At 38.8% G+C, this 14,310-nt stretch overlaps 1 protein-coding gene, 2 long non-coding RNA genes and 1 pseudogene across 4 annotated transcripts; 3 read left to right on the forward strand and 1 right to left on the reverse strand.

Annotated features, from left to right (window-relative positions):
- The first annotated feature begins 12 nt into the window (after positions 1-12).
- Positions 13-1,813, forward strand: LOC123469778. 2 transcript variants are annotated; one of them, XM_045169070.1, is made up of 4 exons: positions 13-428; positions 490-997; positions 1,037-1,088; positions 1,166-1,813. In XM_045169070.1, the coding sequence occupies exons 1-4, from the start codon at positions 101-103 to the stop codon at positions 1,811-1,813; spliced, it is 1,536 nt and encodes a 511-aa protein (XP_045025005.1). In that variant the 5' UTR covers positions 13-100. The 2 variants fall into 2 exon arrangements, with proteins under 2 accessions (XP_045025005.1, XP_045025004.1); XM_045169069.1 differs by having other exon boundaries at positions 490-1,088.
- A 44-nt stretch (positions 1,814-1,857) lies between these two features.
- Positions 1,858-3,019, forward strand: LOC123469779 (annotated as a pseudogene).
- Positions 3,020-3,695: 676 nt separating this feature from the next.
- LOC123469649 lies at positions 3,696-4,917 on the reverse strand. Its single transcript, XR_006642931.1, has 5 exons — positions 4,782-4,917; positions 4,588-4,695; positions 4,407-4,498; positions 4,260-4,341; positions 3,696-4,179 (listed from the first exon to the last, which is right to left on the reverse strand). It is a non-coding gene; the product is annotated as an uncharacterized LOC123469649 (long non-coding RNA).
- A 445-nt stretch (positions 4,918-5,362) lies between these two features.
- LOC123469735 lies at positions 5,363-6,257 on the forward strand. Its single transcript, XR_006643048.1, has 3 exons — positions 5,363-5,515; positions 5,624-5,697; positions 5,779-6,257. It is a non-coding gene; the product is annotated as an uncharacterized LOC123469735 (long non-coding RNA).
- The last annotated feature ends 8,053 nt before the right edge of the window (positions 6,258-14,310 follow it).

The raw sequence follows: 14,310 nt of genomic DNA on the forward strand, positions 1-14,310 counted from the left end.
CTTTTCATTTTGTGGAGCGCATGACAGTCACGTTTTTCTTTCTTCCTATTCTGTGCTAAGTTAGGTTTTTTGCAGTTTTGAACTAGAATAGTTGTGTCAAATGTCCGAGTTGTTACCGTTCAGTGATGTTCAAACTAATCAAATACTGTTGATTGCTGGATACTTTAAACGTGAGCCCAAGAAGAAGGCTGGTAACGTAACAGCGGAATATTCAAAAATCTTACAAAGAAAAGCACGAAAGTACATCGACGAGTGGCTTATGAAAGGTGTCCCACCAGTTACGTTTGATAAATTAGCAAGATCAGCACCATGGATTTTTGAAAAGTTTGAGTTGACGAAGTCTGTAGTTCAAGAAAACATATCCACCCAGCCATGTCAATCGACATCAAAGCCAACACCTGTTCCAGGAAACACAACTACACTTAATGGTAACCCAATCTAGTACCGTTTCCTTACATTATTTATTATTAACAACATATACTTCATTAGGCTACCATACATCGCAGGATACTTATGGACAAGAAGGTGGAACGTCACACATTGCTGAACTGTTGTTTAGTGAAGATGATGATGATGATGGAGATGATACGTCACATGAATTTGAAGGAATGCCAGCTAATTTTTTATGTGGTGGAGAGTATTTGGAAAAAACACTGACTCTCAAGAAAATTTTACAGCATTTTGCAGTGTCAACGAATCAAAAGAAAAGTCATGTGACATACTTGTTGAAACTGTTGATTGAATATCAGCCTCTTCCAGCCTACGACTCATTGCCAGCTACAGGCCAGCAGTTACTTTATATAGATGGGAGAGATGTAGTGAATCAAAGAAGCGCACAAACCTTGACATCGTCACAAACACCTAGCTCTACTGAACAACCGACGAGAAAAAAAAAGAGAAAACCGATGCCTTTACCCCCTGTTATAAATTTGGACGACGAGGGCAATTGCCTATACGTGCACTTTGGGCTAGAAAACGCATTATGTGGTGATTCTGTTGGCATCTATTTTAAACACGCGGATATCCTCCAGTATGCTGGCATCTATAGGACAAATCCTGAAGCTTTGCCCTTTTGTTTAAGAAACAAGGTAATTTTTGTTTTTATTTGATGAAACAGTTGGCAAAAAGTCGTTTTTTTCTGATCTCCTTTATTTCGTTTTCCTAGATTTACAAGATGGATAAGAAAGTTGAAGTGGAGCAGGCCAAAGCATTTCTTCAAGGTCGTCGCTTGGATGACACGGACAACGCAGTTTTGATCTCTCGTCATGTGACACACTTTGAGGTGGATTTAAGTGCGGATGGAGTTCAGTTTTTCGACAATTCAGAACAGTCTGAATGCATCCCTATCTGTATGATAGTCCATTCAGTGAGTGAGTCTACTGATCTATCCAAGTGCAAGCGTATTTTACTTAAAGTGCGAAAACCTGTTATTATTGGCGTTGCTCATTGCAAAACAAAACCAGACGTGAAGAAATTCCTTGCCCCTTTGATTCAAGAATTAGTGCGACTTGATCCGACGAATCTGGATGACCAAGTTACTGCTGGTCGACAATTTACAGTGTCAATTCGGTGCATCATAGCCGATTGGCCTATGCGATCGTATCTTAAACGAATAAAGGGACATTCAGGATATTGGTCCTGCGAACGCTGTATTCAGGAAGGTGTACGATGCATTCATCATCCCACAGTGCCACTGAAATCAGGAGAAGAGCCGAAAACTAGTATTCAATTTTTGGAACTGAACGCCCCCCAAGAACTGATGAGGATTTTTTGTCATATTGTGAAAGCGATGAAAGTAGAGATAACCACATAACTAATGTTAACGATATAAGTCCATTTGTTGAATTGAATGTTCCAATGGTTACTGCATTCCCCATTGAACCGATGCATACAATGTATGCATGTTGTTTTGGCAGATTACTAAAGGGAATAGTATCAGTTCAAAAGGAGGGTAAAATAAGCAAAAATCTTTTGTCTTTAATAGATTCGAGACTGCGACTTTTCAAAAGTGCAAGCCATTTGAGTTTGACAGATACCTTCGATCACTTAAAAATTGCGTAAACAAGTATAAGCATCATGAATTAAGAGATTTGTTGATGTACTTTCTTTTTCCAGTATTTAGTGGCATTTTGAGTGAAAAACAATTTAACAACTTAATGTTGCTTCAATATGCGATGCTCTTAATGGGAGGTTTTAGCCCAAACCCGGTACCAAAAGAGGATGCCTTGCGAGCATCGTGTGTTTTGAAATTTTTTGTTCAGCAACTTATCGATTTTGGCTATCCAATCAGGCCGACTACACACGCAGTTATTCATCTTCCGGAAGACGTTATTCATTTTGATTGTGGAATTGAATCTTTGAGTGCTTTCCCTTACGAAAATTTCTACAGATTCTTTAGAAACATTCTTTCTTCGGGAAATAAACCTTTAGAGCAGAAAAGAAACAGATTAGTAGAAAGATCGAAGTATCTTTTGCCCACTTCTTCGGATGGGATGATCATTAATTCATCACAACAGCTTTTGTTGGGAAAAGAGCAAGAAATGAATTCTAGTAACAAGGTCGTTTTAAGTTTCAAAAATGGAAAAGGGCCCGATAAGGAGAAAAAAATCACGTTCCGCGATTTCGTTTTATCAAACAAATTCCCTAACAATGTTGCTCTAATGAAAAACGGAAATGTAGTCGTCTGTTCTGATATCATCGAAAATCCCCCGAAAGTAAAGTGTTGCTCATCATTGGTTCCAAATTTTCCTTAAAAGAAGATGCGTTCCATTATCCTTATCCCTCATCTACCTATGGAACTCATATTGTTTCTAAACTTGAAAATAGAATAGGTGAATGGAATTTAAATTGCTTACAGGGGAAAATGTACGCATTGCCGCATAAATTAAGTGATTATAATGATTTGCCAGACATTAGAACAAGCACTTGTAAGTGGTTTGTAACTCCTATTCGTCACACACTGCCTATGTAAATTTTCTCCTGTCAAATAATACATAAGTTCTACTGTTTCTTACAACTCCAGGCGATTTATGTTTACATTCTTTTAAAAATCAAGCAGCATTTTCAAATTTTAAAGCAAGATTCTGATCATATGAATCTGCTGAGCACGTTGAGGAGCATTCTCATGAGTTGTATCTCATTTTTACAGGGATGGGTCTCATAACAAAAAAAGGACGGTGGAAAGAACCAGTTAAAAACTGAGTAAAACACGGTGAATAAAACCCGTTTCTCAAAATGATAGTGAAGGGGAAAAATACCCTTTTTTAACGGAAAAGTGAAGGTTCTTAAACAGTGGAAATCACTGAAACGGAAAATTTACCACGTTTAAGTACTAGGGTGTAGCAGGTTACAAGAATATGGTCAAGGTCGCAGCTTATTACCTACATAGCTTTTTCCTAGAACTGCTTGAGTGATGGACGGGTTTCGTATAACTCGGACTGTGTCATCGTAACGTAAATCATCTTTACTTGAAAGTTTTAACGCGTTACGTCGCAAACACATGTGTGAATAGAAAACAATTGAATGCACCATAATAATTATAAATCTTACATTTGTAGAATATCCGAAGGTAGTAAAGGTAAATGCCAGTTAACACTACGAATTCGTTTGTGCGTTTCTTTAAAACTATAGAAAAATGCGACAGCACTAAAGAGTTCATTTAAAAAGATTACAATATCGATGAAATCATTTTGTAAAATGCCTCAGTCATATTAGATGCTAACCTCATTCGTTATTGACTAACTGAGCTGCTACTAATTTACATTCGATTTCGTGACAACCGTAATAAGCATTGATTCAATGAGAAATTTGTGAAATATTTGTAATTCTTATTATTGTGAAATATTTTTAGTTTTACATTCAATAGATGAGTTGAATAACTTAAAGACCCCGAGTTACAGAGTTTAAACATATCGGTATAACTTTCTACAGGAAATTAAGCATAAGAAGTGCAAACGAGAAGAAATGGTTATATCTTATATGAGCTTAAATAGGAAGATCACACAAAAATCGTCAACAACAAGGTCAACAAAATCCCATGCATGTTAGCCAACAGGTTACAGAATAGGCTGATCCATAATCATTCTTGATGAAGGCACAAACAACAATAATGCATTAAAGTTACGCAACCAATAGAACTGTTACGCCAACCAATAGAATTTCTCACAACAAGCTGAAAGTCTGTCAAAAATATAAAGAATATAAAGCAAGTTAGTCATCATTACATGAAATGTAAAAGTATGATGTGTGATAATAAACACCTGAATTTGAATCCATTGTCAATCCATTGACAACAAGTTAGCTCTGTGTCAGCTCTGAAGAGTTTTTCCAAACGAGCTGAGTCTGTCAAAAATATAAAGCAAGTTAGTCATCATTAAATGAAATGTATGATGTGTGACAATAAACACCTGAAATTGAATCCATTGTCAATCCATTGACAACAAGTTAGCTCTGTGTTAGCTCTGTGTCAGCTCTGAAGAGTTGTCCAAACGAGCAGAGTCTATAAAAAAAATAAAGCAAGTTAGTCATCATTACTAAAAGCATGAATGGTCAGAAAGCATAGTCTATTAACAATATGTCTATAAACACCTGAATTTGAATCCATATTATCCATTGATAACAAGTTAGTTCTGTCTCACCATTGATAACAAGTTAGTTCTGTCTCAACTCTGATGTTTCTCAAAACAAGCTGAAAGTCTGTCAAAAATATTAAGTTATTCTATGCCTTCAATCATGTGGTATATATGGCTTTGTTAAAATTCAAGGAATATGTTAAACTATACCTTAGATAATGAATTTACAATGAGAATTTCAATTTAACCATCAAACTAAATGTTTGTAAATAATAAACAAATAAAATAAGTAAGGAAGGCCCTGCCACCAACGGCAACGGCAGTTATTCCATCGCTATCTACGGCCAACGCCGATAGATGGGGTTTTAACACTGAAATGGCAATAGCCCTCTATGGCTATTGCCATTGCGAACCGAAATGGCAATAGATTTGACGGAATTCAATTTCATACTTACGAAATTTTAAACTCCAATTTCCATTTTCATACGCAGTATACGTTGACTTCAAGTAATAACTAAACCAGGGAGAGAAAAACGACGCGTCCTAAAATAGCTACCACCTCTGCAAACAAAAAAGCTGGAGAAAGAACCAAAGACGTTTGGCGTCGTTGCCAGGAAATTTTATTACATTACTTATGTGTTTTTAATGTAGAAATACTAGAGTATTGTCCATGCTAAGGCTTTTAAAAAGTTGGGAAACATTTTTATATTTCAATTTAATAGTATTCTCCTGTATTTTTTTAAATTATTAGGTATGGCAACTATGTTTCTATTTGTCACACTATTTCGTTTCCCTTACTTTGCAGGGGGAAGCATATCGAGCTCACAATATCATACCACTTAATATTAAGGATATATTGGATGCAGTTCACGAAAAAATTCAAGATAGAGGACACAGAAGCTCACATGGTATTCATTTAATTGCTTATCATACAATTTAAAAATGTAAGTAAGTAACTAAGAAATACCAGTGCTTCATTTTACCTGTTTCTGCATCTCTTCAGACTGAGAGTTCAGTTCTTTTTTTAACCAGAATTCCTGTTGGGAATTTAGGTAACAAATTTTAGGTAACATTTGTCGGCACTGTTGCAGAGATTGAGTCCAATCACACAAACATTTCATACACGGTAAGGGATGACAGTGGTTCAATTGAAGTAGTCCAATGGATTAAAAATGAATGGGAAAATGAACATCTTGTTAAAACTCAGCAAATAGGATTCCTACGACTTGGACTTCATTCAAGTTTCAAACATGAATTTTTGCAGCAGCATTGCTAGTGACACGCTCCAAGAAGACCACACACACGGCAGAAACTGACGAGATCATTGCACCCAATAAAAATGACTTAAGAAACCAATAACATTTGTACACATATGTTATTTCCCTCGTTTTTTTTCCCATTTGCTTTTTTGTAAGATTGCCACTTGATTTTCTGGTATCACGTGCCCAATGACTTTGGTTCCTTTTGAAGATGAGCAATTCTTCATACAACTCGCAGTGGTTTTAAATGAAGTAAACATGTGGTGCTTTTGTCTTTGGTTTGGTTAGACGACACCATCACGTTCTTCGTTACCGAAGATCGAGGTGACAACTTGTACCAACTGAGCCACAAGGAGATCAAAATTGCCAAACAAGTTATTGCGGAGACCTTCCGTCCAACTCACTCCATCGATGAACATGCTGGCACTATTTTCAATTCCGGAGGTTACCGGGAATGTAAATTATCGCGTTACCGCGTACTTGGATTTGCAAGGCTACGTCAAACATTGCGGAACGAAGTGGGCCAATGTCCAGCTTCAATATGGCGTGCGTCGTCCGGGATCTTCCAATACATTTGCACAGGTATTGATCCCCGCAGAAGATCAGGTAGATTATTCTCATAACGTTCGACTTAAAGCTCTTTTTCTTAGTTTAGAGCATAGAGTCGCCGTGTGGGTCCGTACGGTTCCAGCCTCTGCTGACGAACTTAAAGGACCTTCAGTTCGAGACGATTTTCTGAAAAAGTAATTTGGCAATTTGTAAGTATTTTCAAAATTTATGACTTATCTTATCTCAATGTTAAATGTACATAGTTATTGAAAATGTTTCACCTTTGGGCAGTTCACTTGAGCATCAAAATTTATTGTCCATACTGTATGTATTCTAAAAATTTATGACTCATCTTATCTCAATGTTAAATGTACATAGTTATTGAAAATACTTCACCTTTGGGCAGTTCACTCGAGCATCAAAATTTATTGTCCATAATTTATGTATATATATCAGAGACTATATCCTTTTAACTACTATAAAAAAACCAATCAAAGAACCAAAAAACCAAATGTGTCGGTTGCTAACCGTTTCTCAATGTTTTTTTCCCACTGCGTTACATTTCAGTAATTGATTGGGTAAATTTATGTGGAGAAATTTCAACTATTGAGAGTCAGATTTCATCATTCTTCTAGTTTTCAAAATTAAAAACACCAAATGTATAGTTTTGTGGATCAATGGTAGCTGCCAAATCAAACATATTACTTTCACACTCCATCATGCTTTCCCATTGCACACATCTGAACAAGTTATAAAATATAAATTTTTAAATTTGGCTCTTAAAATCCAATAGCCATAATACTGCTTTACAGGACAAATTGGTGAAACCTCAACAGCTAAAGAAAGAAAGGCGAAGAAAGATTAGAAATTGCCCAAACCATATAAGTTGGAATACCATCATGCCAATAATATGATTCTACTGCCCTTTACTTCATCACATGCTCTCAGTTTTCATCTCAAAATTTACACCCTATGTTGTGTTGCAAACCATTTCAACAAACATCTCGTCATTTCTGCCTATTATGTGGCAAAATTTTGAGTTGCGTGCGTGGTATTAGACTTTTATTTTGTCTACCACTATCAAATTATCGTCTATGCTTGCCATTTTAACTCGTGTACGTTATGTGGAAAGAATGCTGGCCTCAAATAAAGACCAACAATGATGCAAAAAAAACCACTCAATGTGAAATAAAATATAAACACCTATTTTAACGAACTTGGTTATTTATTAAAATAAAAAAAAAACATACAATTTCTGTTAAGAATGATACAAGGATAGTGTATACGAGGCTTCTGTATATTAATACAGGATATAACATCATTCAACTCATGATATAAATCATAGATTGAGTTGTGTGAATATAGTAAACAGTTATAATTACCAGGAAACACACGAACAAAAATAAGGACAGATACCAGATAATGTAGAAAATACGACACTAGTATTTGGCAGTGACGTGACGAGAGAATAGATTTACGTAGTTATTAATCCAAATGACAAGAGACGAGAGAGAGAGGAGGTAGCTGAACAGTATCCTAAGATACTTCTAGTTAGCCTACATAAGTCAGTGCTACCTGGTGGTTGGTACTACCTGGTGGCCAGTTTTACTTTTACATGTTTGTTTTCCCTCAACACTCCCTCTCAAACATGTATGAAGATGAAAAAGAAATCAGTGACAAAAAAATAAAAAATAAATAAATAAAATAAAATTAAGTAAATTATTGTTGCAAGGTTTCTTCTCATTATTTCATCTAATGGGATGTAGGGCAGTCTGAGTATCCTTCGAACAGATGTAAGTTTTAATCTAAAGAATTAGAGAAGAAAATTAATTGTGCTCTAATGGGACAGGTAAAATTCCCATTAACTCCCGTAGGATAGAAAATCGTGGATTAGGAAGAATTTTTGTTAGAGGATCTGCTAGTTGATCATTTGTTGAGATATACGAGACGTCAATGTCCCCAGCTTCTTGTCTCTCACGAACAAAGTAATATTTGACATCAATGTGTTTGGTCCGTTGATGGAATACAGGATTTCTGATGAGCTGGATAGTAGACTGATTGTCGCACATTAGAGGAATAGTTTCATCCCATTCCGGTATGACATCCTTCATCAAGCGTTTTAACCAGATTGCCTCTTTGGCGGCTTCACACGCAGCCACAAATTCCGATTCTGTTGAGGACAATGTAACACATGGTTGTCTGCGACTGGTCCATGCTACTGGCCCACCATTTAGGATGAAGATGAAAGCCGTGGTTGATCTTCGGGAATTTAAGTCACCGGCGAAATCTGAATCTGAGTATCCTTTAAGACGATCGTGATTGATGCCAAAGCGTATACCGTAGTCTTGCGTCCCTTTAAGGTATGAAAAAAATTCTTCGAACTGCAATCCAATGATGTTTCTGGGGTTCTTCAGAGAACTGTGCCGCTTGACCAACTGCAAATGCGATGTCCGGCCTAGATATAATTGTCAAGTATAGCAGGCTTCCAATTGCCTCTCTATATGGCACATTGTCCAGGGGGTCTTCACCAACATTTTGAATAAGACGACATCCGGGTTCAGCTGGAAGGTTTTTAGGATGACAGTCTATCATGTGGAATTTCTTTAGAATTTTCTTAATGTAATCTGGTTGGGATAAGTAAAGAATTTTGTCTCTTCTGTTTCTTGTAATGGAGATGCCAACAAAATGATTAGCAGGGGTGCACCGCATTTCAAAATATTTCTTCAAATATTCAATTACTTGTTTTACCAGATTCCCGTAATCACTGATAACCAATCCATCATCAACCCAGATTAGAACGAAAAGAACTTCTTTGTTGTTTCGACGGAAATAAAGGCACGGATCGGCGTCACTTGATTGGAGGCCAAAACGTTTGAGGAAACTATCAAAATGACGGTTCCAGACTCGTGAAGCTTGTTTGAGGCCATACAAACATTTCTGGAGGCGGCATACGGAATTTTCTTTTCCGGCTTGGATATATCCTTCGGGTTGCTCGAGATAAATTTCTTCTTCTTTTTCGCCGTACAGGAAAGCAGTCTTTATATCTAGTTGCGACATGTCTAGATCAAGAGTGGCAACAAGAGATAGGATTACTCGAAGAGTGTCATGTTTAACTACGGGTGAAAAAGTCTCTTCAAAATCAATCCCGGGTCGTTGTGAGAAACCCTTTGCAACCAATCTTGCTTTATATCGCGGGGGAGAGTCTTGGGTACCTGGTTTTACTTTAAAGATCCAACGAGACTTGATGGACGTACGATTGGTTGGAAGTGATGAGAGGCACCAAGTTTTGTTGGATATGAGTGAGTCATATTCTTCCTGGATGGCTATTTTCCATAAATGTGCATCCGCACACTCCATTGCATCAGAATAGGATGTCGGTTCATATACTTCTGTTGTTTGGACATCAGTTGAAAGAAGCGAACTCCACTGACGTGTTGGTACACGCACTCGTAATGGGTAGGGCGAATGACGAATTGATGGTGTTGAACTAGGAAGAAAGTCCTGTCCATGTGTGGTTGCTGGATTGTCAGGTGGAAGATCTTCCATCATGGCTGGATCATCTTCTGGATGGAATGAGTTGGTCTCTGGCTGTTCTGAACATTCAGGTGATGATTCTGGTTGAATATCCATCTCCCCTGCAACTAGAGGCATTACGTCGACGGTGTTGATTATTTGCTGTTCTGGTGTTGTAGCAGGATTTGTCGGTTTAGGATACAAATCGCAGAGATTGTCTATTTGTGGTGAAAGATGAGAAAAAACGTTACAATTCTCATCAAAAATTACATCCCGACTTATTTTAATTTTTCTACCGACTGGATCCCAAAAGCGGTATGCTTTTTGTGTGAGTGAATATCCAACGAAATAGCATTTGAAACTTTTCGATTCCAGCTTGCGTCTTTCAGCTTTTGGAACATGTATGAAGGCAGTCGAACCAAAAATCCGAAGATGAGAAATATCAGGCTTCTTACCGTACCAATTTTCATACGGTGTGAGTGGGGATGTACTGTTGCAGACGCGGTTGAGAGAATATACTGTGCAGGCAATGGCCTCTCCCCAAAGTTCCAGTGGTAGGTGTTTAGCATAGATTAGGGATCTTGCACCTTCCATGATTGTCCGATTAGCTCTTTCGGAGACTCCATTCTGTTCAGGTGAATAGGGTGCAGATGTTTCGATCCTTATGGCTCTATCAGAAAGCCAAGTTTTTAAGGATTGATTCACAAATTCGCCGCCATTGTCTGCTCTGAGTGTATGCACGGTATGTCCAGTTTCACTTCGAAGAGTATTGACAAAATTCTTGAAGGACTCAGCTACTTCTGACTTCTGCTTCAGGAAATAAACTGTGCGCCATCCACTGTAGTCATCAGTGAAGAGTGCAAAGAACTTGGCTCCGCCTGGTGTTGATACGTGCATAGGACCGCACACATCGGAGTGAATGAGTTGACCAACCTTGTTAGCTCTTTCACGCCCAACTGGAAAAGGGGAACGCTGCATTTTTCCGGAAACGCATCCTAGGCATGGTTGTTTGGGTGTGCTGGTGTTGGCCGGAAGTTGAAGACCCTCTACCAGTTGTTTAGATGACATCTTTAAGATGGTCTTGTAGCTTACATGCGCCAACCTTTGATGCCACACGTCGATTGGTGTAGGTGGCGGTACTGAAAGAAATGCTGTGTCTGTCTGTTGTTGCATCTCTGATAGTTTTGGAAGGATAGACAAATGATAAAGCGTTTTTCCAATCCTTTCGCCTATCATGACAACTGCTTTGTTCTTTTTGAAAGTGACTTTGGTTTCAATAAAATGTACGGACAGACCAACAGCAGTAACGGCAGCAATCGAAATTAAATTGGTGCCAAGATTGGGTACATAAAGGACATTTTCAATGGTGACTATTCGTTTGATGGTACCTACTGAAACGACGAATTCAATATTTCCGTATCCACGTACGAATAGACGAGTAGATCCGATTCCACTTACAGTCCAAGAATCAGATAGAACTGGTTTAAAGGTGCAGAAAAAGGAACGTTGATCACTCATGTGCTGCGTGGCACCTGAGTCTGCGAACCAGTTTGAATTGCTTCGCCCAATGAAACATGAAGACGAAAAATAAGCGTCATCATTAAGATGTTGTTCAGGGTTATCAGCAGCTTCTTTTTCTTGAGTTGATGCAGCTCGGGCAGCACTTGCGTTGTTCTTTTCTCTCCTTGCATCTTCTTCATCTCGAATTCTTTTTCGACAAACTTCTATGGTGTGTCCAGCAATGTTGCAGCGTCGATATTTGCAAAATCTGTACGGTTGTTGCCTGTAGTTAGAACGACCATCACGTCTGAAACGATCGCGACCACGCGAGTTGAAGTTGGAAGCTTGTGAATAAGACGGGTTTTGGTGGGCGAAGAAAGCTGCGTCCTGAGAGTCAGGTTTTCCAGTGTTCCCTCTTTTCGCCATCTCTTCCTCTTTTAGTAGACGGGATGTTAGTAATGCCATGGTCCTGTCTGCAAATGGGACACTATCCCACGCTGTAACAAAACTTCTGTAGCTGGGTGGCAGAGTACATATGATCTTCGTCATGATAGAGATGGCGTCGATTTCTGCTCCAATATCAGTAAGTTGTGTGGCCATGGTTTCTATTTCAGTTATATGCGCCATGATGTCGTTGTCTGGCTTGAAACGGTACTCAAAGAATCTGGTTTGAAGTACATACCGATTCTCAACAGCATTTCTAAGGTATTGTGCCGACAGACGTACCCACATCTCATGAGCTGTGGTGCAGTTGATAAGAGATCTCTGTTGTTGACTTTCAATAGTTGAGATGAGATAACCACGAGCGAGTGTGTCTTTGGTGTGCCAACTTGCTATAGCAGCAGCATTAGTGAATTGTCCTTCATTATGTATCTATGAATTAATATGAGGCATATAAAAACATCTACTGGATCATTTATGTAAAATAAATGTTACTATATACCTCAGTAGGAACTCGTTCTTCACCAGTTACAATTTTAACCAACTCGTGTTGTTGGAGAAGAATCCAAAATCCAAGTTTCCACAGAGGAAAATTCTGGCCATTAAATTTGGCAATGTGATTGACATCTCGCATTGAATTCATCTTGTATGTAATCAATAACTGGTATAAGGTACTGGGCCCATAACCTGTTAAGAATGATACAAGGATAGTGTATACGAGGCTTCTGTATATTAATACAGGATATAACATCATTCAACTCATGATATAAATCATAGATTGAGTTGTGTGAATACAGTAAACAGTTATAATTACCAGGAAACACACGAACAAAAATAAGGACAGATACCAGATAATGTAGAAAATACGACACTAGTATTTGGCAGTGACGTGACGAGAGAATAGATTTACGTAGTTATTAACCCAAATGACAAGAGACGAGAGAGAGAGGAGGTAGCTGAACAGTATCCTAAGATACTTCTAGTTAGCCTACATAAGTCAGTGCTACCTGGTGGTTGGTACTACCTGGTGGCCAGTTTTACTTTTACATGTTTGTTTTCCCTCAACAATTTCAACGTTTAAAAAAGATAAAACAAAAAAAAACCGCAAAGGATCATCTAATATGGGCAGTCCCTTTGCTAGTGCCCCTTTCTGATGACACTACAAAATAAAACAAAATAAATAAAAGTAAATTAACATTGATAAAACATGGACTTACCTTATTACACTTTCTTGTCTTCATTTTGTTAAGGTCGCTCCTTCTACGCTTAACTTTCTGTTTTGGTTGCAGTTGCTGCTGACTAGGCCCTTGGTTTCCCAATTGCCCCAAAAGAGGCCCGAACAACCGGAAGCCCTCGAACATCAACCCCAAGGCCTGTTTCTGTGTTTTTAAAAAAAGGTATTACTTAAATTAATAATAAAAAATTGCAATAGAATTATTTACCGCTACGGCACCTTGAGCCACGGGAGCGCGTTGGGCCACGGGAGCGGGTTGGGATACGAGAGCGGGTTGTGCCACGGGAGAGGGTTGTGCCACGGGAGCGGGTTGGGCCACAGGGGCGGGTTGAGCCACGGGGCCGGGTAGCTCCAAGGGAGCGGGTTGCTCAATGATCGGTGGCTCCACGGTGGACTCGTCGGTCGGTTGCCCACCTTCCTCGGCCGGATTGCCCATGCCCGAGGGTGAGGCTTCACTGGCCAGGAAAGCCTCACAATACAGCGAGGCTTCCCCGTCCAGAACTACCTCACCCCTATCACCGGCTGGTCCGGCCTGGTCGACGGTTACAGCTCTGAAACAAATAAAAATAAGTGAATTGAATAAAAGAAAAATGAATACAAAAAAACCCTTACCCTCCGGTGCGCAGGAATTTTCTGGTCAGGGACCGACAATTTCGGCAATTGGCATAGTCCGTCCACTCCGCCTCTGCATACCCAACGTATTTCAGTAAATATTGGACTTTCGGACGTCCAGTTCCCGACCGCACCATCCTAAAACGCGAAAAGGAAAATCCATATATAATAAAAGAACAAGCTTTTTTGGGAGGAGCCTGTGTCTGTCACAACGAGAGCACGCTGTGATTGGTCAGTCCAGCCGCTCTGGAAAGGGGTGAAAACCGCCAGCGGCTATTTTTCCATCACCAAAAAAAGGGGGAATTTCTCAACGCAAATAACTCTGAACGCCATCTACCAACCAAATTATTAAACATTTTATATGCCATCTACCAGTCAAATAAAAAATTACACCAAGTTCAAATTTCTAAATTCGCTTCAATTTCTGAAGAAAATAATGTATTTACTGATTAGCCAGACAACTTCCATACATAAATACATTATTCCGGATTCTTCTTTTCATTGGCGATTTTTGATGCCTGATTTTTTCGGAATTCTCCAACCTCACCCGCTCTGCTTGGCGATAACTCCACTCCTTTTTCAGGTAAGTAGCATTTTTAGATAAGTTTTTTTCATGCTGAGTAACTCTAAT

This window comes from Daphnia magna, linkage group LG2, assembly GCF_020631705.1.
Source record: "Daphnia magna isolate NIES linkage group LG2, ASM2063170v1.1, whole genome shotgun sequence".
NCBI classification, from domain to species: Eukaryota; Metazoa; Arthropoda; class Branchiopoda; order Diplostraca; family Daphniidae; genus Daphnia; species Daphnia magna.